Source organism: Castor canadensis, chromosome 7, assembly GCF_047511655.1.
Source record: "Castor canadensis chromosome 7, mCasCan1.hap1v2, whole genome shotgun sequence".
Taxonomy (NCBI): Eukaryota; Metazoa; Chordata; class Mammalia; order Rodentia; family Castoridae; genus Castor; species Castor canadensis.
The window spans coordinates 97,729,107-97,749,989 of NC_133392.1; the positions used below are offsets into that span (position 1 = coordinate 97,729,107).

The 20,883-nt window shown below is 35.8% G+C and overlaps 1 protein-coding gene across 9 annotated transcripts in view; it reads right to left on the reverse strand.

Moving 5' to 3' along the window:
• Positions 1-1,244: 1,244 nt before the first annotated feature.
• Miga1 (mitoguardin 1) overlaps positions 1,245-20,883 on the reverse strand; it is a 70,193-nt gene continuing 50,554 nt past the window's right edge. For 6 of the 9 annotated variants that reach the window (XM_074079705.1, XM_074079703.1, XM_074079702.1 and 3 more), the window contains exons 9-17: positions 20,534-20,707; positions 18,281-18,399; positions 17,956-18,028; positions 17,087-17,173; positions 15,014-15,112; positions 12,981-13,115; positions 11,175-11,228; positions 7,027-7,143; positions 1,245-5,069 (exon numbers count right to left, since the gene is read on the reverse strand). In XM_074079705.1, coding sequence (XP_073935806.1) covers positions 4,851-5,069; positions 7,027-7,143; positions 11,175-11,228; positions 12,981-13,115; positions 15,014-15,112; positions 17,087-17,173; positions 17,956-18,028; positions 18,281-18,399; positions 20,534-20,707 — 1,077 coding nt within the window. In that variant the 3' untranslated portion in view covers positions 1,245-4,850. The remainder of the gene's footprint in view (positions 5,070-7,026; positions 7,144-11,174; positions 11,229-12,980; positions 13,116-15,013; positions 15,113-17,086; positions 17,174-17,955; positions 18,029-18,280; positions 18,400-20,533; positions 20,708-20,883) is intronic. The other 3 variants (XM_074079706.1, XM_074079700.1, XM_074079707.1) reach the window with 3 other exon arrangements.

Below are 20,883 nucleotides of genomic sequence, written 5' to 3' on the forward strand. Positions count from 1 at the left end.
ACAGTTAAAAGCAAAATGTTGAGGTGATATTTGATGTACCAATTGCTTTGCTATAGCTTTTAAGTAAAGAATAAAAAGCATCATAGAAGGAAGGTTTGTTCCTTTTCTTCTTGGTACTAAAATGCAGCTGATGTTACTGTGGATGTAGAAAAAAGACAAAGAACTTCAGCAGACCAAAGAGCTTGTGCAGCCTGATCAAAGATGTCAGTAGCATAGGAGAGTAACAGATCAAGGGGTAAGCAGTGGTAGGGTAACAAATGAAGGGGTACAGGAAACAGGAAGAAACTGGGGGGGAAAAACACAAGTCAAAAGTGGTGTAAGAGCAGTAAGAAAGACAGTCAATAAACAAAGTGTTTATACAGATTTCCAGCAAAACCCTTCCAATAATGTAGTAATAAGACACACATGCTTGCAGAAAAGCATTTTAGATACCTGAGAGTTCAGAGAGATGTTTAAAGTGCAAAACATTCAGTTCAGAGAGCATAATCAAAGAGGATGTATGAAAGAGCAAAGAATATGGAAGATAATGGCACAGAAAACAGAAAGTGAGACTGAGATGCAGATCTAGGGCCCCACTCTACTTCCCATGTAGCAAAAGACCCAACTCATGTTTGTATGACTTGCTTAAGTAAAACACTTCAGTCTATATGTCCAATGAAAAAACTTTGAAAACAGAGGTGGGTGAATGGTTCAGTGGGAAAGCTCTTGCCCAGCATGTACAAGGCCTTAGGGTCAGTCTCCAGCACTACACACACACACACACAGAGCAGAAATTAAGAATGTAACTGCACATGTATCTATATGAAACATATTTAATTATTCTAAAATAAACCAATTTATTGAATACTGTTTCATGTCTAGGTGAAGCCTTTCTGCGCTGTTAACTAGAGTCATCCATCCAGACAGCATCCCTCCCTCTCCCGGACTAAGTGGATCTGAAGACTTAACCAAGAAACGATGAGGAAGGAGCTTCAAATCATGTATTATATTCAATGGCATGGTTCATCAGAACACTTTGAAATTAATTAGGACACAAGTACTTTGTCTTTATTCATTATAAACTACCTTTTGTTCCATGTTAGTACATAATGACAATATTTGATAAAATTTTACTTTACATTTGAATTCAATGCTTCTGCAGTTTGTCTGTGTTCTCTATGCCTGCACATGGGGCCTTATGCTGACTGTAAGCTCTCACAGAGTCTAAAGAGACAACGTCAATATTGTTTAAAGTATGCAACAAGTCACCAAAATGTATCATCATTTTTATTTCACAGTAAGAGAAACACATCCATGTTACAGTGCTTATTTCAGCTAAAGAGCCAGTGCTATTTTTTTTCTGCTATTGTAGTGCTTCACTTTTACACAAATTAATGAGTTCAGTCCTTACATTTAAGCAATAGATACATTTCCTGATATCAGCCAAAAAAAGCTAAAACATGGTTGTTCTAAAACTAAACAAAACAAGAATAGGAACAAAGAATGTCCTCACTGCTATTTTGCATATTATATAAACTTTTAATCTCACATGTATATATCTTAATCTGATTAATACAAGTAAAAACAGAATTTGAATTTAGCCTAATTCTTATAATCACTTTAATTTTACATCCTAATTTCTGAATACATGTTCACATTAAAATGAAAGCAAATGGGTTATAAACATAATTTCAAATTTTTCATCATGAAAGGTTACACAGAAGTGTATTAAATATTACTTTGACATTTCTATTTCCTAGGCTTAAAAGAATAATAAGCAAATAATTCTTCTGTAATGCAAATAATCACTTTTAGAAATTAAGTAGAAAATGTCGTATCTTAAGGCAAGAAAACGTCTATATACTTTTCTGTGCTCAACAAATTAATAGAGTCATAGCAATTGGATGCAAATAACAAAATTCTTTGGAACTAACTGTAACAGTATGCAAAACATGGTATCTTTTTAAAAAGATAGTTGCATTTTGACATTTAATAAACAATAAACATTATTAACCTTCAGGAAGCAATAACTACCTTGTTAGCTGAAAAAATATAGAGAGAAACCAAATAAAAAAAAGAAATATGAAATATAAATCAACTGAACATTCATCCTTTTTCTTCCAGCAAAGAGGCAGAAGTAATCTCCTCAGGACTGATTCTTGCAGCTTACATCCGAAAGTCAGTGGTAAGACTGTTGGTGATAATACCACCATGATTAAGTGTTCAGCAGGGTTTTACCCTAAAAGGCTCTAGACTTTCATTTAAAAAAAATTTTTTAAAGCATTGCTTTTTCTATTTAATCCAGTTTTAAGGCAAATGAAAACTGGTATGTATATGTTAAATACCCTTCTGCAGTCATTAATTTTGTATTTAAAAAGAAGTTATCTTCCTTTAAAAAAAAAAAAGTCAAGTTTCTTCTTTTTCTTTTTCTGTGGTACTGGGTTTGAACTCAGGGCTTACACCTTGAGCAACTCCACCAGCCCTTTTTTGTGATGGGTTTTTTTTGAGATAGGGTCTTTCAGACTACTTGCCCAGACTGGCTTCGAACCGCAATCCTCCCCATCTCTGCCTCCTGAATAGCTAGGATTACAGGCGTGAGCCACCAGTGCCCAACTTCAAGTTTCTTTACTTAACAATAACAAGGGTTTTTTTCCCCTACACTTATTGCCCTGAAATCCTATTTGGTCATTCATATCTCTTTTGTCAAAGGCCACAAAGAAAGTACCTTGCTAATGTGGTAACTGTTGAACTGAGCAGAAGCTAATCAAACTGGCACTGAATGAGAAATCAACTTCCTGAAGATGGGTGATGTCTTTTTAGCTAAAATGTAAAAGGAGGAAAAAAAAACAAACCTAGACACCGTCTGGAAAGCCATTCATCTGATGAATATATTCCTAGGAATTTCCTTATGTAGTAGCAGCATTATTAAATAGTGCAATTCTGCAAGACTGATTTCAAACAATATTTTAATCAAATAAAAACTAAAAGGTAATTAAGTTTTACTTATAGCTTTGTTTATAAAACCATAGCATAAGACAGACCTGAAATGAGTAAATTAATATAATTACCAAGTGTCTTGCTTACATAGGAATGCAGATGCATGCATACACGTGAGTGTGTATCATTCAAAGCTAGTGATTCCTCAGCAACAAGGTAAAAACATATAAGATTAAAATAAAAAGTAAAACATTACATAAGGGAATCTTTCATTTTGGTACTTCTAATCATACTCCTCCATAGGTAAGAATCATGAATAGGCAATTATTAAATTAGAGATCTATGTAAGAAAAGTCAAGGAGCTACATACACAAAAACAATTAGAATAATATTTCATATGTTTAACATTCTAACCCATACAGTACATGCAAAACTGCATAAAGATTCTGAGTTTTATATTTTGAAATTAGTTTATATAATTGTTGCACATACATAAATGTGTAATCTTAAAAATTATGCTTTTTTCACTTTTTATTTTCTATTCACTAATCTGAATCTAGGCACTTTAATCTAAAAATGCATTTTTTAAAAATGCATTTTAGGCCCTTCTGTGTAGCTCACTCCTAAATGAATAAAGCCCACTTTACAAATCTAATCCACTAATAGGTACACTGTCAGCCACCTCAAACAAGCAGCTCTGAGAGGATCTATAATCTACTCTGAAGAAGGCTCACTGTTAAGACGACCCATTTGTTCATATACTTAAAGGACACACAGTATACTTCCATATCATTAAAAAAAATTTTGTTCTACACAAAAGAGAAAGAAAACCTTTAAAACCTAAGATTCATGGCTGGAGATGTGGCTCAGGGTAGAGTGCTTGCCTAGCTTGCACCAATTTCAATCCCCAGCATTGCAAGAAAAAAAAAATCGAAATATGGATATTTTTTAAAATGTGGGATAATACGATAAATTCCCAATGTGCTGAGTTCTCCATGGGAAAAACTAAAAGTCCATTTTGTGGAAGTAGAAAGGAGAAATTATTTTACTGTAGCAAGTTTAATATCTTCAGATGTTGGGAGCCAGTCTCAAAACTTTAGTAAATTTTATACTAAATTAGCCTAAAAATTATACTAAAAAAGAGTAAATTTTTAATTGCCTTTCTTAGTAAGCAAATGCTACCTTTCCAATCAATATTCACTCAAGAAAAAAATGTTCTAATTTATAAAATGATAAAAAGTATATCAGTCTCTATTGTAACTTTTATGACCAAAATAATGTATTTTGGAAACTATGGATAATCTAATATTAAGTTGTAAATTGTAAGCTTCTTTATGTCAATTCATTATTGTGTAACAATACTCAGTGATTACAATTTCATCGATTTAAATGCATGAGCAGATGCATAAGCAATAATGTAAGCAGTAAATATTAAATACCACTATTGCCTAAATTTGATTAAACAAATGAGTAACTTTACAGTTAAAAAGACATTTTCAGGCAAAGTTAAATGTTGGCACTGGAAGAAATATATTCTTGCGTGTGTGGCCCACACAGGTTTGGCTAAAATGTGTATTTTCAAGATGCGAGGCATAAAACAGAGGTTTTGAGAATGATAACAGGATATTTTGGACAGCTTGAAGACAATAAGCTCCCAAATACTGGCTTGAATTCAAGCAATATTCCTACAAAATACACAACATTTCACAACTTAAATTATTACCTAAGGACAATGAAGTAGTTGCTCTAGATACATTACATAGGGATTCAATGGAAGAATTTCTGTTTAAAGGCAGACAGTCATTCATTCTTTTTGAGTTTTTTTCCCCTCCCTGAGTCCACACCCATCAATTCTGATTTTGCAATACACATGCCAGAATCATAGTCATCTTAAAGTACTTTATATACTCTAACTGGATGGGTTCTTATGGTATTTATTGTGCTTTGGCTTCCAACAGCCCACTGGACATAACATGATCGTGACTACTTGTACAACTACTTGTGTGCCTCAGGGCATCTGCTCCAAGATATGCCATTAAAAGTTCAGTGCGACGAATGAGTAACTGCAGGAGGTCTTCAGCCAAAGTCTCTATACTTGAATAGCGCACCTTCTCAAAGTCAAAAATGTCTTTGAGAAAGAAAATAACTTGATTCTGGAAAAAGAACACAAATTGACATTTATTAGACCAAAGTTATATTAAAGAGTTAATAATATTGTAAAAGGCATTGAATCAGGAGTCAGAACATCTTAGTTCCGGGGCACATTTCCTGTCTCATTTGAAAAGAGATCTTGAACAAGAGACCTTTTCCTATAAATGCAGGATAATATCAGTCATCCTACTTACCTGACACCCTTCAAAAAGATCGTGTATGAGAAGTGCCTGTGAGCCTCTGAGCACTGGCACCACTTTAAGACAAAAGAATAAACCATTCTCAATAATCCTATGATTTTAGATATAATTTTTATGTACAAAAAACTTAAGAAATAAATAAAAATAATTTCAGGTCTAAAATCAGTAAAAAATCTTGAAGAATATTTCATTTCAGTAAGTTAATACTTGTACAAAAATACATTTTAAGTAAGTTGCATACTATAAAGTATTAAAACTCAGCTGTTATATCATTATGGAGGAGAAAAGTCATTCCAAACAGTAAAAAACAGGAATAATGAATTTCTGTACTCAGAAACCAAATGTTAAGAACAAAGACTTCACAGATTCACTTGAGTCATTAGTTAGCAACTTGTCAGGTCCCCCATTTTATAGATGAAGAAAAGGACCAAAGAATGATTTCCCCCAAGTTAGACTGCTTATTAATGACACTTAATTCCCAGCTCCAATTTTTTCCATTAAAACAAATGCCTTACATTTGGAAGGTCAAGAAAGCTGGTTAGGAGCCAGGTGTCAGTGGCTCACACCTGTCATTCTAGCTATTCAGGAGGCAGAAATAAAGAGGACCATGGTTTGAAGCCCACCTGAGTAAACAGTTCGAGAGACCCTACCTGAGTAAATAGTTTGAGGGACCCTATCTTGAAAAAACCCATCACAAAAAAGGACTGACTGGCAGAGTGGCACAAGTGGTAGAGCACTTGCCTAGCAAGCGTGAGGCCCTGAGTCAAACCTCAACGCCACAAAAAAACCCAAAAAACTGGTTAAAAAATAATGTCTTCTGAATGACAGTAAAATGAACAACTCCTAAATCCATTTACACAAATCTTATATTAACAGCATATAAGCATGATTTTAAAAAATGAATAGTATAATGAAACATCCAGAATTTCCAAATTTATATATTCTTTTGCTCCTTGAAACTCAGACCAAACTCAGAACTTGGCACTTTGCCAACAAGAAAATTCTGTAATGAGCCATGACTAGCCATGACATTACATGGCAAATGTAAATGTCTGATGTTAGGATACAACATTACACTCCCATGTTACTTCTCACAACTTGGATTTCATCACTCATATTACCTTGAACTAGAATTTATTTTAACACAAATACATTGATTGATACACGCACAATAAAGACAGATGTTATATTTCACAAGTGCCATTGTAACATGACATTACGCAAGGCCATAATAGAAAATTTGATGAGTGGATTTATTGAATCTATTCTAGAATAAGGCACGAAATACATATTTTAAAAGATTCATCATAATACTAGTGATATTATAAAATGCCAGTAATTTAATATTGGCATCTAAACACTTAATTTATGTGGCCTCTATAAGTTTTCTTTTAAATAACATTCTTGGTCCTGTCTGGAGGTTGGTACCAGTGGGAGGGGGGAGGATATAAGGAAAGGGTAAAGGAAGATGAATATAGTAGAAATATTATGCACTCATGTATGAGAACGGAACAGTGAGACCTGTTGAAACTATTCCAGTAATGGGGGAGGGGAATAAAGAAGAATGATGGAGGAGGTAAATTCAACTATGATATTGTAAGAACTTTTGTAAATGTCACAATGTACCCCAAGTACGTTCAACAATAATAGAAATAAATAATTAATTAGATTAGCATTCTTTTTTAACAAAAACGAAACATAAAAAACTGTATATGCTTTCTGATTTAGAAAAAAGCAACGATTCAAAGTCTGAACATACCTTAAAGAAGCAGCATAAATCATAGAGAGAATTTCTAGGACCCAAAAAGCCCCAGGCTAGGACAGGGCTTATGTGCTCACAAATAGCATAAAAATGGGCAAAAAATCCATGTGAGATCTGTTAGGAAATAAAGGAGAATCAAATCATTTTTACCTTCTTGTACTTGCTTTCTCTATCTAGTAAGGAACTGAAATTGCTATACATGAGCAGCATTTTTTTCCCTTTTTTTTTTTTTTTGGATGAGACTGTTTGAACTCAGGGTTTCATGCTTGTTAAGCATGCACTCTATCACTTGAGTCATACCTCTAGGTCATTTTGCTCTGCTTATTTTGGAAATGGGTCTCTCAATGTATTTGCCAGGGCTGGACTTGAATCAAGATCCTCCCGATCTTGATTACAAGTAGGTAGGATTAGGTGTGAACCACTGGCGCCCAGTTCATTGGCTCTTTTTCAGGCAGACCAACCATTATCAGCAGGCAGCCTATCAGGAAGGTTAATAAACTTACATGTAACTTTTACAGTCGATGTTTGTATGCAGATTTCATACCCTAGTCAATAGCTTCTGATGTACTGACAAAACCCACCATTTTCTAAGAGGCGTTTATTCACCTTATAAAAATACACGTTGAGTCTTCCTTATCCAAAATGCTTGGAACCAAAAGTATTTCAGATTCCAATTTTTTAAAAATTTTGGAATATATGCATATGCTTAATGAAGTATCTTGGGGATGAGATGTAAGGGTAACCATGTAGTTCATTTGTTTTATGTATACCTTATCACATAGCCTGAAGGTAATTTTATACAGTATTTTTGGTTCACCTGCATTTTGACTGCAACCCATTACATGAAGTAAGGTATGAACTTTTCCACCTGTATCATCATTTCAGCTCTCAAAAAAGTTTTAGAGCCAGGAAGCAAAGGCGAGAATCAGCACAAGTTTAAGGCAGCTTGGTGTACATAGTGAGTTCTAGGACAGCCTGGACTACAGAGCAAGATCCTGTCTCAAAAAACAAACAGGAGTTTCAGTTTTTAGAACATCCTGAATTTTCAAATTAGGGATGTTTAACCTGTACTTCATAAAAGAAGCAACCATATAATGTTGTAACAAAGTAACAACAAGAATGTTATGCTGTTCCTTAGTCACATCATTTCTAGGAGTACTATGACTACTGTGGTTCAAATTATTTAAAAGCCCTACTCAATCACTTAATTGTCTAAACCAAAAAAGACAAAAACAAGCATAAAATAATTAAGCTCTAAATTACTCTTACTAGAAGTTTTTGGTTTTTTTTTCTGTAGTACTGGGGCTTAAACTCAGCCTACAACTTGAGCCATTCCACCAATCCTTTTTTTTTTTGAAATAGGGTCTCATAAACTATCTGTCCAGGCTGGCTTTAAACTGCAATCCTCCTGATCTCTGCCTCCTGAGTAGCTAGGATTACAGGCATGAGCTATCAGTGCCTGGCTTCTTACTAGAATTTTAACCTTTACTTAAGAAACCCTATGTTATTTAGACATTTAATTGTACAATTGACTCTTTTTATGAAATATTAGTATGTATATTTATTTGTGTTTTAAGAAATTCCCTAAGTTTATTAGTAACTGAATTTCCTTTGTTAAATAACATTCTGTGGGATGCATCACAGAACACTGACTGGAGATAACCATGCCTGAAGATTCTGTCTTTTGAAGGAATTATTTTGTATTTACAATCTCCAGGAAAATCTTTTAAACCTCGGTTTAGAAAACATAAGACAATAGCAATTATCACTTAATGAGTACCCATAATACACCAGACAATATGATACTCTATTTAATTTGCTAAACATTCTTAGCAAAGTTGGTCATGTTAATACCATTTTAAATACGTGAAAAGTATACTTGAGAGGTTAAATAACCTGCTCTGTATCACACATAGCTAATTAGTGAAGGCCAAAGAGCAATCAGGGGTGTGCTGAAATTATTCTAGTCTAAAAGATGTTCTCCACACACAGTAAAATTCTAAATCTCATAACAGAGTCTAAGTGTATTAGGAGTTCACAGAAGTGAGAAGTGTGCTGGAGTAGAAGTACAAGGAATAACTGAGAGCTGAGCTCAATAGTAGGTAAGGTTAATTTAAGGACACAGTAAGTTTGGTCTTTCATGTATGGAAAAAGTTCTGCCAGAGGTGATATGTATATAGGTACCTGTGGCTATAGAAAGAAAACTAGACAGAGGCACAATGTTTATTCTAAAGAAGTGGGAAACAGACATATTAATAATATTATTATCATTATTATGGAAACTATCATTTACTAAACTCTTCAGACTACATTTAACTTTATGTTCAAATTAAGCTTGTTATACATTGTTGATGTTTTTTCACTTTGTCCTTACAGCAACTTATGAAGTAGGCATTAATTCCATTTTGCAAATGAGAAAACTGACTGATGGTCAGTCAGTACTTGTCATGATATTGTTAGCTAGTGAGAGAATTAAATACATGTCTTTAAAAGTCTGTCCTCTAGTCCTAAACCAGTGGTTCTCAAACATTATATTTTATCATTTGGGGAACTTGCTTTTAAAATACAGGGACTCTGATCTGATCAAAGTATGTTTTATATATATATATATATATATATATGTATAAAAATATCACAAAGAAAGTGTTTTTGCACAATACACACTTTTTAAAAAATAAAAATATACAGGGTCTGCAGAATAATTTTAAACAAGAATTATCAAAATATTAGAATCAATGGAATTATTTCGATTTCTTTTCTACACAGGTGCTCCACCACTTGAGCCACTCCACCAGCCTGTGGAATTATTTCTAATAGCACCGTGAGGCAAGCATCTCCAGTATGCTTCAAAAACCACTGTGCTTGGCATTATAGGCTCAAAGCTATTAACATTAGATTGAAAAATACGGATATAATAAAACATTACAGATCCTTGGGCAAATAACAATACGGTAACAGGCAGTACTCCCATAATACACTATTCTAAGCATTTACATTGAAGTATTTGCTTTTTTTTTTTAATTGGAAATACGAGGGTTGGAACCCAAGGCTTTGTGCATGCTGGGCAAGTGCTCTCCCACTAAGTTATACCCTCCAGCCCTAAGGACTTTACATCCAATCTTAAAAAACTTTATGAAGTAAATACTGCTACTATCTTCTATTTTTAGAGATGAGGAAATTGAAGCATAGAGATTAGGCAATGTCCAAGGTCACACCATAAGTAGCCTGCGATCCCAGCCAGTCTCACCGCACAGAACACATCCTTCACCACTAACAGTGTGTGGCAAGAGCAGCACTTGGTGGAGGAGATTGGCTACAGGGTATGGAGGAGAGGCAAAATATAAATTTTGCAATTTTGGGGGGTAGAGATTCTGAACCAAATAAAGCAACTACTAATCAAATCATTATTCCTCAGCTGGATTATATGAAGAAGAGGCCAGTATATTAAACAATTTTTAAAAATATTAGTATTATTAAGTGACAAAACCAAAAGCCAAAAGCTCCCACAGGGCTATTTCTAACCCTAACCCTCCCACTTAGCTGAAATCCCACACAAGCTTCAATACTCGTACAGAGCTGTACCGACACTGAGGAAAAGGGAGAAGGCACTCGGAAGAGCACTCAGTACTGTAAGACACTTAGCTAGCTTGAGAGACAGTTCCTGTTATTAGCTGCTATGCCCACACGTGAACTGACTCAGCTGTTCATTAACAGGCTCCTTGAATTATTTCACAGAGGAACTGCTATGGTATGAATATGGTTTATCCTCCACCAAAATCAAGCTGAAGCTTGGTTCCCAATGTAGCAGTGCTGGGAGGTGTCTGGGTCATGGGAGTAGAGCCCTCAAGGACGGATCAGTGTCTTTTCTCCAGACTCACTGGACACCACAAGAACGGTTGTTATAGAGCAAGGCTGTCCCCACTGTTTGCCCCTTTCACATATGCCTGCTTGCTCTTCTGCTTTCCATTATGCACTGAAACAGTACAAAGCTGTTTCATGTGCTGCTGGTAGGTTTTAGACTTTGTAGCCTTCAGAATGTGAGCTGTATAAACCTCTTTCCTTACAATTTAGCCAGTCTCAGGGTATTCTGTTATAGCAACAGAAAATGTACTAAAGATAGGAATCCAGAGCATGATGAATTTTACCTTCATCTGCTGCCTTTTCTGTTTCAGCACTGACCAACAGCTTGAAGCCACAGCCTAAGCAAATGCAGAAGAGAAAAGCAAGATTTAAATTTATAGCTATATATAAATATTTCTTTTCAGAAAAGAGTAATTTTTATTAGAATCAAAAGCTTACAGGTTTTTGGCTACTAGGTGCCAGTAGCTCATACCTATAATCCTAGCTACTTGGGAGGCTGAGATCTGGAGGATTGAGGTTTGAGGCCAGCCTAGGCAAATAGTTCACAAAACCCTTCTCGAAAATAACCAGAGCAAAATGGACTAGAGGTGTGACTCAAGAGGTAGAGCTCTTGCTTTCCAAGTGTGAAGCCCTGTGTTCAAATCCCCAAACTCCCCCAAATAAATAAAAGTTTCTGGGTCTAAAAAAATTCAAAATATTAACAACTAATAAGAAGTAAAGCAGAGGGTGATAGTGCACACCTGTAATCCCAACATTTGGTAGGCTGAGGCCTTGAGGCCCTATAGCAAACATCCCCTTTCCCCCAAAAAAAGAGTTAGTTCAGGCTCCTTATATCGTTTATAAACATTAATGAAAAGATACTTCATTTTTATAAATTTAAAAATTAAATACAAAGTCAGTAAAGGAAAAAGGTTGAAGTCTGATACCAAGGAGCTTGGCAATTACAACTCAGTTCTAAAGAATTCTTAAATTTTGTTCCAATGGGAAAACACTGAAAATACATGTAAAAAGACATACATAAGCAAATATTCTAAGTCCAATAATGAAGACAGTTATTTTTTTCATTCAAGAACAGTATTGCTGAAATATTTATAGGCAGAGCTAACAGTTTAAGAACTATTTCAACAATGACAAGACAAAAGCAAAATGTCGTCAGTGAATCCTAAAGAAACCTGACCCTGCTCTGGCATGACCCAACTTTGATCAAGGTCACTTTACTATATCAGTCACAGAAATGAAGAACATGTATTTTTTTATGATTAAAGCATACTTTGAAGAAGAAGTAGATTTACCTAAAATGCTTTAAAATTTACTGTCAGGAAGTTCCAAAATAATTATGAAAACTGCCAATTGGAACATTATTTAAAGGCATTCAAAGTTCATTATGAAGCACGATATCCACTCAATGTTACTTCTAGGTGTACACTTAAAGCCAACAAAACCTGTATCACACAAATCTGATATAAAAAAAGAAGAAACTAAAAACATTCAAAGTATAGAATATAGTTTAAACCTGCCTTATTTTTTAGTGGTACTGGGGTTTGAACTCAAGACCTTGTGCTTGTGAGGCAGGTACTGTACCACTTGAGCCACTCCACCAGCCCCCTTTATTTTTTTTTTAAATACTGTAACTACTGTATTTCAGTTTAATCATTTAGTTATTTCTGTTACTGATAATTTTTTGTTAGGTCAAACTCATTTGAAGTCTGGATTTATTCAGAAATAGAGACCTAACAAAATATTAGGTTCTCTAGGTCAAGGTTAAAACTGGCAGAAGGGCCAAAAGGAGCATTTGTTTTTGTTTTGAGACAGGGTCTCACCATGTAGCTCAGGCTGGCCTCAAACTCATGATCCTCTTGCCTCAGCCTCTGAAGTACTGGGATTTTTGCATCACCATACCCAGCTGCAAAAGGAGAATTTCATCTGAAGGCATTATATACTGTACTCATCTGATCCCAGTATCAAAGGATGAGATCAGTTTCCCCAATCTAGTCAGTCATTCCATAGGCAAGCATATATGTAAACTTTATTAATCTTCCCAGTTCTGACCATTTTTCATCAAATTTTAATGGTTAAAAATCACCACTCACTGTTTCTTTGAAGGAAGAATTTAGCCAGCGATTATTTACTACATTCTGTATGGATGTGGGTGGGTTTTCTAAATCTTCAAAGGAATCCATTAATATAAAATCCAGAACAACATCATAAAAATTTAGATTTTTCACCTGCATTAAATTGTAAATTAAAATAGAAATTATTGTTACAGAGAGCTGAATAAAATCGATCTAAGGCTTCATACTTTATAACAGCAGGGCTTTTTAAGTTGATCAGATTAAATCTCTGAAAGAAACAGAGGAAGAGATAAATGTGAAAATTTACCAGCGGAAATTACAATTCACATGGCAGCTGCTCCTTCCTAGCCCCGTCAAGTAAAATTAATGCTCCTATTCTCTATTTTAGGACTCTTGTACTCATGCTTCTCTTAGAGCATCCACAATGCTCAATCTGCTTTGTTACTCTGTGACTGATATGTCTGCCTATCACATGCTGTTCCAGGTACTCAGACTTCCACAGCAAGCAAACTAGTTGCCTATGGTCTATAGCAGGAAAACAGACAACAAAAGAAGCCCACAAATGTCTAAGTACAAACTCTAACAAGTACAATAAAGGATAAAGAAGCCCACAGTGGAGATTCCGATTTTAAGCTAGATGTCAGAGAGAGCTTCCGTTAGGGAGTGAGGCTTCCCAGAAAGAGGGCATTCCCATCAGAGGACTTCACGGGAAGAAAGAACACAAGGACAATGAATTGATAGAAATCGTTGAAAGTGTGATGCAGCTCTCCACAAGAAAAAGCCCAGAGGAAAATGGTGACAAACAAGGAAGGGTTAGGTCTTGCAGAGATTTATGGCTCAGATGAAGGATTTTTCTATTTATTCTCATGGTACTTGGGATGGGGGATGGGTTGGCAATAGTGGAAGGGAGATGGATGATCAGATTGTATCTTGTAAAGATCATTTTGTAGAAGTGTAGAGACTGGAATAGAGGGGAAAGAGTAATTCAGGGGAGGAGGGCAGTGGGCAGGGAATCGGAATACAAAGATACTGAGGTAGATCTGGGGAAAAATAGTAGAAACTTAGGTCAAGATAGAGGTGGCAGGAATAAAGAAAAGCTAAAGAAAAATTTTAAAAAATATTTAGAAGTTAGAGATGAATATGAAGTGGGTAAGGACCAAGGAAGAGAGTGAAGGAACGAGACTTGGGTTTCTGGCCTGCAGAAGTAAATGGACACTGACTCCACTCACTAAGAGAGGAACACTAGAAAGACCATGCCTCTGTGGATTTGTACCTACTGCTTTCTCTGCCTAGAATGCCTTTCAGGGCCTTGTAAATTCATTCTTTATGCTTCTACTACGAGATGCTCCAGGCTCAGTATCTATTCTTCCTACCTACAGTACTGAAATAAGCATTTTTCTAAGGAGTTCTAGTTCCATTATATTTATTTATTTTGGTGGTACTGGGGTTTGAATTCAGGGTCTCACATTTCCTTTTAGTGAAGTGATAGAAGTAGAGATCTGTGTGCTGGGATAATTTCTTTTGTACTGGTGCTGCTCCCAAGTTCTCTCAATGAACAAGGGTAGGAAGTATATTTAGGTACACCCAAACCTTTATATTTATTTCCATAACTATATATTACAACCTATGAATTCACCATGGCAGTTCTAACTTCAATTCTAACTTTTTATACCTCCCCATTCAGACACTGAGAATCTGGCTCTAATTCAGTAGATCTCAGTAGATTCATTTGTTCAATCCCTAGCTCCACTGAGCTGCTTGTTGTCCTGCTACAGCCTGACAATTAATTTGTAAATGAAAGGAAGAAAGAAAAGAAGGGTGGGAGAGAGGGGTGAACAAAGAAAAGGAATTATTTCTGAAAAACAATTATTTACAACAATTGACCCAATATATAGAGAATATAGTTTCTAATATTTAAGACTGTCAGAAAAATGATTTTGTCCAATTGGTTTGACTGTCATTTAACAAGGATAAAGAAACAGTGGCCTTAACTCATGTACACACGTGCAAATAACTAAGAGGAATAAATATTATATGAAATTTGAATTTACCCCTCTAGCAGCAAGCTCCATTTCAGTACTATCCCAATGATCAGTCTGCTCTAAAAAATATATCATTTCATCAAAAACGTCTTCAAACTTCTTTGGATTCTACAGAAGAAAACACATTTCAGTCCTAAACTTAACTTTATAACAAGACTCAAGCTTACAAAATAAATAAGTAATCTTCGAGTAAGTTGGTTGAATCGTCATTATTTTAGGTAACTGAATTAGAAAATATTTAAGGATTGTCAAATTATCTACTATTCATTTACTATTTTGTTGCTATTTTGCAGAAACCAAGAATCACAGTGTTAGTAAAACATCACAGCAAACTGTTTTTCACTCAAATGTATATGTTTATGTAGGTCATTCTTAAGATGAAAATGTGGTTGTTGTAGATGCCGTGTGATGCTTCTGATGAGCTCTGCTCCTTTTGGAAGCACTCTAGTGCAAATCCCTTTATCTGTTAAGGGAAGACTGAGAGAGCAATGTAAGATTCACACTGGGAATTGCAAGGGGTTCATACTGTGTTACATTTATTTATTAGTACTTTACATTTTCAATTACTTTCCCACTTATCATTTATTTCATCATAATAACAATCCTCTGAAATATGGTAAGATAAATATAATTCTATGATACAAATGACAGAATTGAGGTTGAAAGGGATTGGATCTGGAAACCAGGTGAGCAAATGGCTCCAGGAAGGCCTGTTTTGTGCTGTTTTTTTTTTTTCTCATCATCTGGAGAAACCTTGCTTAAAGTAAAGTAGTTCCTTAGAATCTGAATGAAGTACTTGTCATTGTTTCTCCCTCATTCAGACCCAGGAAGATGAGTAAGACACAGATAAATTTGTAGTCCAGATTTCTGAATACACTATTCCCTGTAACCCTGTTCCTGAATAGTACCGGGGGAGTTAAGAGGAGATATTAGAAATAATAGTAATTGTGGTTATAGCAGCAGCAAATTCTGAATAATTTATAAGAAACAACTTGGTCAAGAGAGTATGGACTTTATATACACAAAAGAACCCAAGTGGAAATCAATGCTCTTTGGATTATTTTTATTTGTTTATTTAGCTTTCTGATGGTACTGATATTTGAACTTGGGGCCTTGCTCTTACTAGGCAGGTGCTCTACCACTTGAGGCATGCCCCCGTCCTTTTTTGGTTTATTTTTTATATAGGGTCTTGTGTTATTTGTCCAGGGCCATCTCAGGCCATGATCCACTTGCCTATGCCTCCCATGTAGCATCGATGGAAGGCATGAGCCACCATGCATGCCCATTTTTGGGTGTGTGTGTGTGTGTGTTACTGCGGATCAAACCCAGGGCCTCATGCATGCTAGGCAACCACTAAATCACTGAGCTATATCCCCAATCTGATGCCCAGCTTTTTGAGATGGGGTTTGGTTGACTTTTTGCCTAGGCTAGCTTTGAACCACAATACTCCAGATCTCTACCTCCTGAGTAGCTGGGATTACAGGAATGAATCACCTTGCTCAATCCTTGGGTTATTTTTAATATGTGGGCCTTTCTAACCATCTACAAAAATTTTTCCAACTATTAAAATTTTAAAGTATTTTAGTGAGCTGTCAGTGGTTCACACGTATAATCCTAGCTACTTAAGAAACTGATATGGGAGGATCATGGTTCAAGACCAGGTAGGAAAAAAAAATATTAGCAAGACCCCTATCTCAATCAATAGCTGACCACAGTGATGTGTGCCTGTTATCCCAAAGTACACAGGAGGCTAAGATTGTGAAAATCATGGTTGCAGGTTATCCTCGGCAAAAAAATTTCTTGAGACCCCCATCTCAATGGAAAAAAGCTGGGCATCATGGCACATGTCTGTCATCCCAACTAAGGTGGAAGGAGGAAAATAAGAGTATCATGATCCAGTCTGGCTTGGGAAAAAGTAAGGTCATACCTCCAAAATAACCAGAGCAAAAAGGACTGACTGGAAGTGTGGCTCAAGTGGCTTACTAAGTGCAAAGCCCTGAGTTCAAACTTAGTACTACCAAAAAATTATTTAATCTTCAGTTAAACAAAAGCAGTAATTTAAAAAATTGTTTACAAGTTTACCTTTCGTGCTTTCACAATTAAAGCTGATAAAATTTTTCTTCCGCTTTCAGCAAGGAATATTCTGTTGGCTGTTTCTGAAAGAATTACCTAAAAAAAAAAAAAAATCCCCAAACAAAGCAAAAAGAGACCTATAATGAATGTGGAGAGCCAGTTTTATAGCACATCTATACAGAAATCACCCTAACACAGTTAATGCACTGCATGTGGTACTATGTCAACAGGCAGACCACAGAAAAAAGTCCAAATTTCCTAAAATAAAAAGAGCTCTTTATAGCATTCAAGGTATAATCAGAAAAAGATTAAAGGGAGATAAATATGAATTTAAATTTTGTTTAACATAAGTGGAAAGTCTAAAATTATTTTATATAATTTTAGAAAAGCATAAAAGATATTTCATTATAAATTGACCTTATTTCTTTTTAGAAAATCAGTAATTTTAATCACAGATTCAAATTTTAAAAACCTAAAATACAAACTAATTGATAATAACAAAGAAGATTTTTATTTTTTTTTCTTTTTTTGTGGCACTGGGGTTTGAACTCAGGGTCTTATGCTTGCTAGGCAGGCGCTTTTACCACTTGAGCCACTCCGCCAGCCCAACAAAGAAGATTTTTAAGCAGCCATTTTAATACACCTATAGCATCAAAAAATCCTGATCGACAAAGTGTGGTGGACCTGGGAAGCTGGGATAGGATGGTGACAAATGAAGACAAAGTGGTAGGAAGAAACAAACTTAGTAGAGTTCCCATCTGCCATCAGCAACAGGGATAAGATAATAAGAGCCAGGAGCTGTCTGCATATGTGCACTGGACTCTATAGCACAGGTGGAGATGGGTGGCCAGGCAAAGTGCTTCATGTTTAAAAAGTACCTGAAAAGCCTGTCGAACACAATGAAGCTTGGCAAGGAAATCACTGTCTCCTAGGCACTCCAACATTTCAGTTCTGTGTAATGAACAGGGGAAACAATTGTTAAGCTTCATTCATGATCAAACCTACTACAAATCTGGACTCAAACAAGGCTTAACCGAGCGCTTAATGTAAAACACATCTTCTCCATACTGAGAACAAAACTCTTTACTTGGACCAAAAGTGATTTTTTCTTTATTCTCATAAACATAATTTAATAAATGTCACATAAACACAGCAACAGCCCCTTAAGGCTTTCCACTACCATAAGCAGAAATGGAATGGCACCTCAGTACTCGGGAGTAAATTTTTCCTTCTTCAACTAAATGCATGGCTTCTTCGTAAAAAGGGCAGCGGCAAAAAGATTCCAGGCTGTAGGTATGCTGCACTTCTCTGTGGTCTGCAAGCTAAGAACATAGTGAATTAAAATAATTACACTGACGTAAGAACTATAAGGCAGGCACCAGCGGCTCATGTCTGCAATCCTAGCTACGTGGTGGGCTGAGATCAGGACATTGAAGTTTGAGGCAGGCCTGGACAAATAGTTCTATCTCCAAAATAAGCAGAGCAAAATGGACTAGAGGTGTGGCTCAAGTAGTAGAGCACTTACTTTGCACAAAGTCCTAAGTTCAAATCCCAGTCCCACCAAAAAACAAAACAACAAAAAAGAACTAAGAAAGAAAATAGGATTTCCCTATTATCAAAATATACTAAATGAGATTAAACTATAAAAATCATTCATTAATATTTTATAGCCAAGAAAACCTAAATTTATTTTACTTCAAAATGCAGTTGTTAGTTTCAGGCCAGTCTGGGCTACACTGCAAGATCCTGTCTCAAAAAACTTGAATTGTTAAAAAGAGTAAAACTTTGTAGCAAGCTTAGTTCATTTTGAATTCAACTATTTAAATCCATAGAATGCACAAAAAACAATGTATCTATCATCATACTTTTCACCAATAAGATGAAGAGTAAACATTAGAGAGAGGAGGATTTATATTATCCAAACAGTACTTAAAAGTACAGCCTATGAAACAAAACTTTCTACAAAGATACGGAAATAAGCTCAACTTGGCTGTCCTAAGGAACTCTGTCTCATACACAGCTTTGATAACCTTTGTAAAACTAAGATAGCCATGTTCTGTGACTCTACAAATAGTCTAACAACTAATTTCAGTCTTCTGATAGCTCATTAAAAACAACAAACACTATAGAGTAGGTGCCTGCTAAACAGACGTTCTATCATTTGAGCCACACCTCCAGCCAAAAATTCACTCTTTTAAAATACAGAACCTAGTGGGTTTTTTATTTATTCACAGAGTTGTACAACCAATACTACTTTCTAATTCCAGAACACTTTGTCACCCTACCAAGAAACACCTTCTCCATTAGTAGTCACTTCCAGCTCCCCCTGTTCCTAATTTCTGAAGAAACCGCTACTTCAGACTCCCTGGAGTTTCATATTCTGGAAATTTCATAGAAATGGACTCAAACCATATGTGGACTTTTGTGTTTGGCTTCTTTCATTTAGTATAATGTCTCCAAGACTCATCTACAAAGACCAAGTTTTGTGGCTGAATAAAATTCCATTGTATCGATCTACCACATTTAGTTTCTTTGTTTCTCGCTGAGGGACATTTGGGTTGTTTCTACTTGTTGAGTATCATGAATAGGCTATGAAAATTTGTGTACGAGTTTTTGTGTAGATGTATGTTTTCAATTCTAGGAATGGAAGGCTCAGATGCTAACCTACATTTTATTTTTTGAGGAAATGCTAGACAGTTTTGCAAAATGGCTGCTCATTTTCCAAATTTTTAGATATCCTCAATAACAACTGTAATTGCCCCTTTTCAATTTATTTATTTATTTATTTATTTTGGGTGGTACTGGGGTTTGAACTCAGGGCCTTACATTTGCCAGGCAGGCACTCTACTACTTGAGCCAGTCTGCCAGCCCTTCACCCATTTTCAAATTGAATTATTTATTATTGAGCTTTAAGAGTTCTTTATATATTCTAAATGTAAGCCCTTTGTTAGATATATAATTCACAAATATTTTCTCCTTTTTTGGTGTGACTGGGATTTGAACTCAGGGCCTCATACTTGCTAGGCAGGCACTCTTGCTTCTGGAGCCACTCCATCAGCCCTTTTGTGATGGGTTTTTTTCAAGATAGGGTCTAGTGAACTATTTGCCCCAGGGCTGGCTTTGAACCATGCTCCCCCTGATCTCTGCTTCCTGAGTAGCTAGGATTCCAGGAGTGAGCTACTAGTGCCTGCCTGGAAATTCTTTAAATACTAACCAGTTTTAAAGTTTTTACCACCTTCAAAACAAACAGAATCCATGTACATCTATTAACAGGGGAAAATCCAAAGAAGGAAATCTGGGCTTCAATTAAACCCTTTACATAAAATAATTTATACTATTAAGAAGTGAGCAGAATGGCTGTTCCCCAGAAGGCAGTGTCACTTTGTAACCTCTTAGCCTCAGTATCCAGAGCACCAGAAAAGGAGCATTTCAAGTCAGACAGAATTTTGTATGTACCATTTCTTTGGAACCTTCAGCCCTCAAGATCCCAACATCACAACCATCAGCTTCAGCACAGTTACTCTTAGTCCTCATTTCACAGCTCTTGGTTCTGCCTGACATGGAAGCGGGAGAAGCCAGAGATGATCTCGTGGTAGGTGTGGTTCTCAGCATTACAGGCACTGGTGCATGCTTGGAATGTAAGCATGAAAGAGAAATGGACAGATGTGACTTTCAAGGGCCTCCTGAATCAGACTTCACCCTAAAAAACCTTGTACTACAAAGCTACAGCTTTGCTACCTTAAGTTTCCCAGCAGTGAGTAAGGTGGTTAGTTGTTTTCCATGAAATGGAAACAGATGGGTGTTTG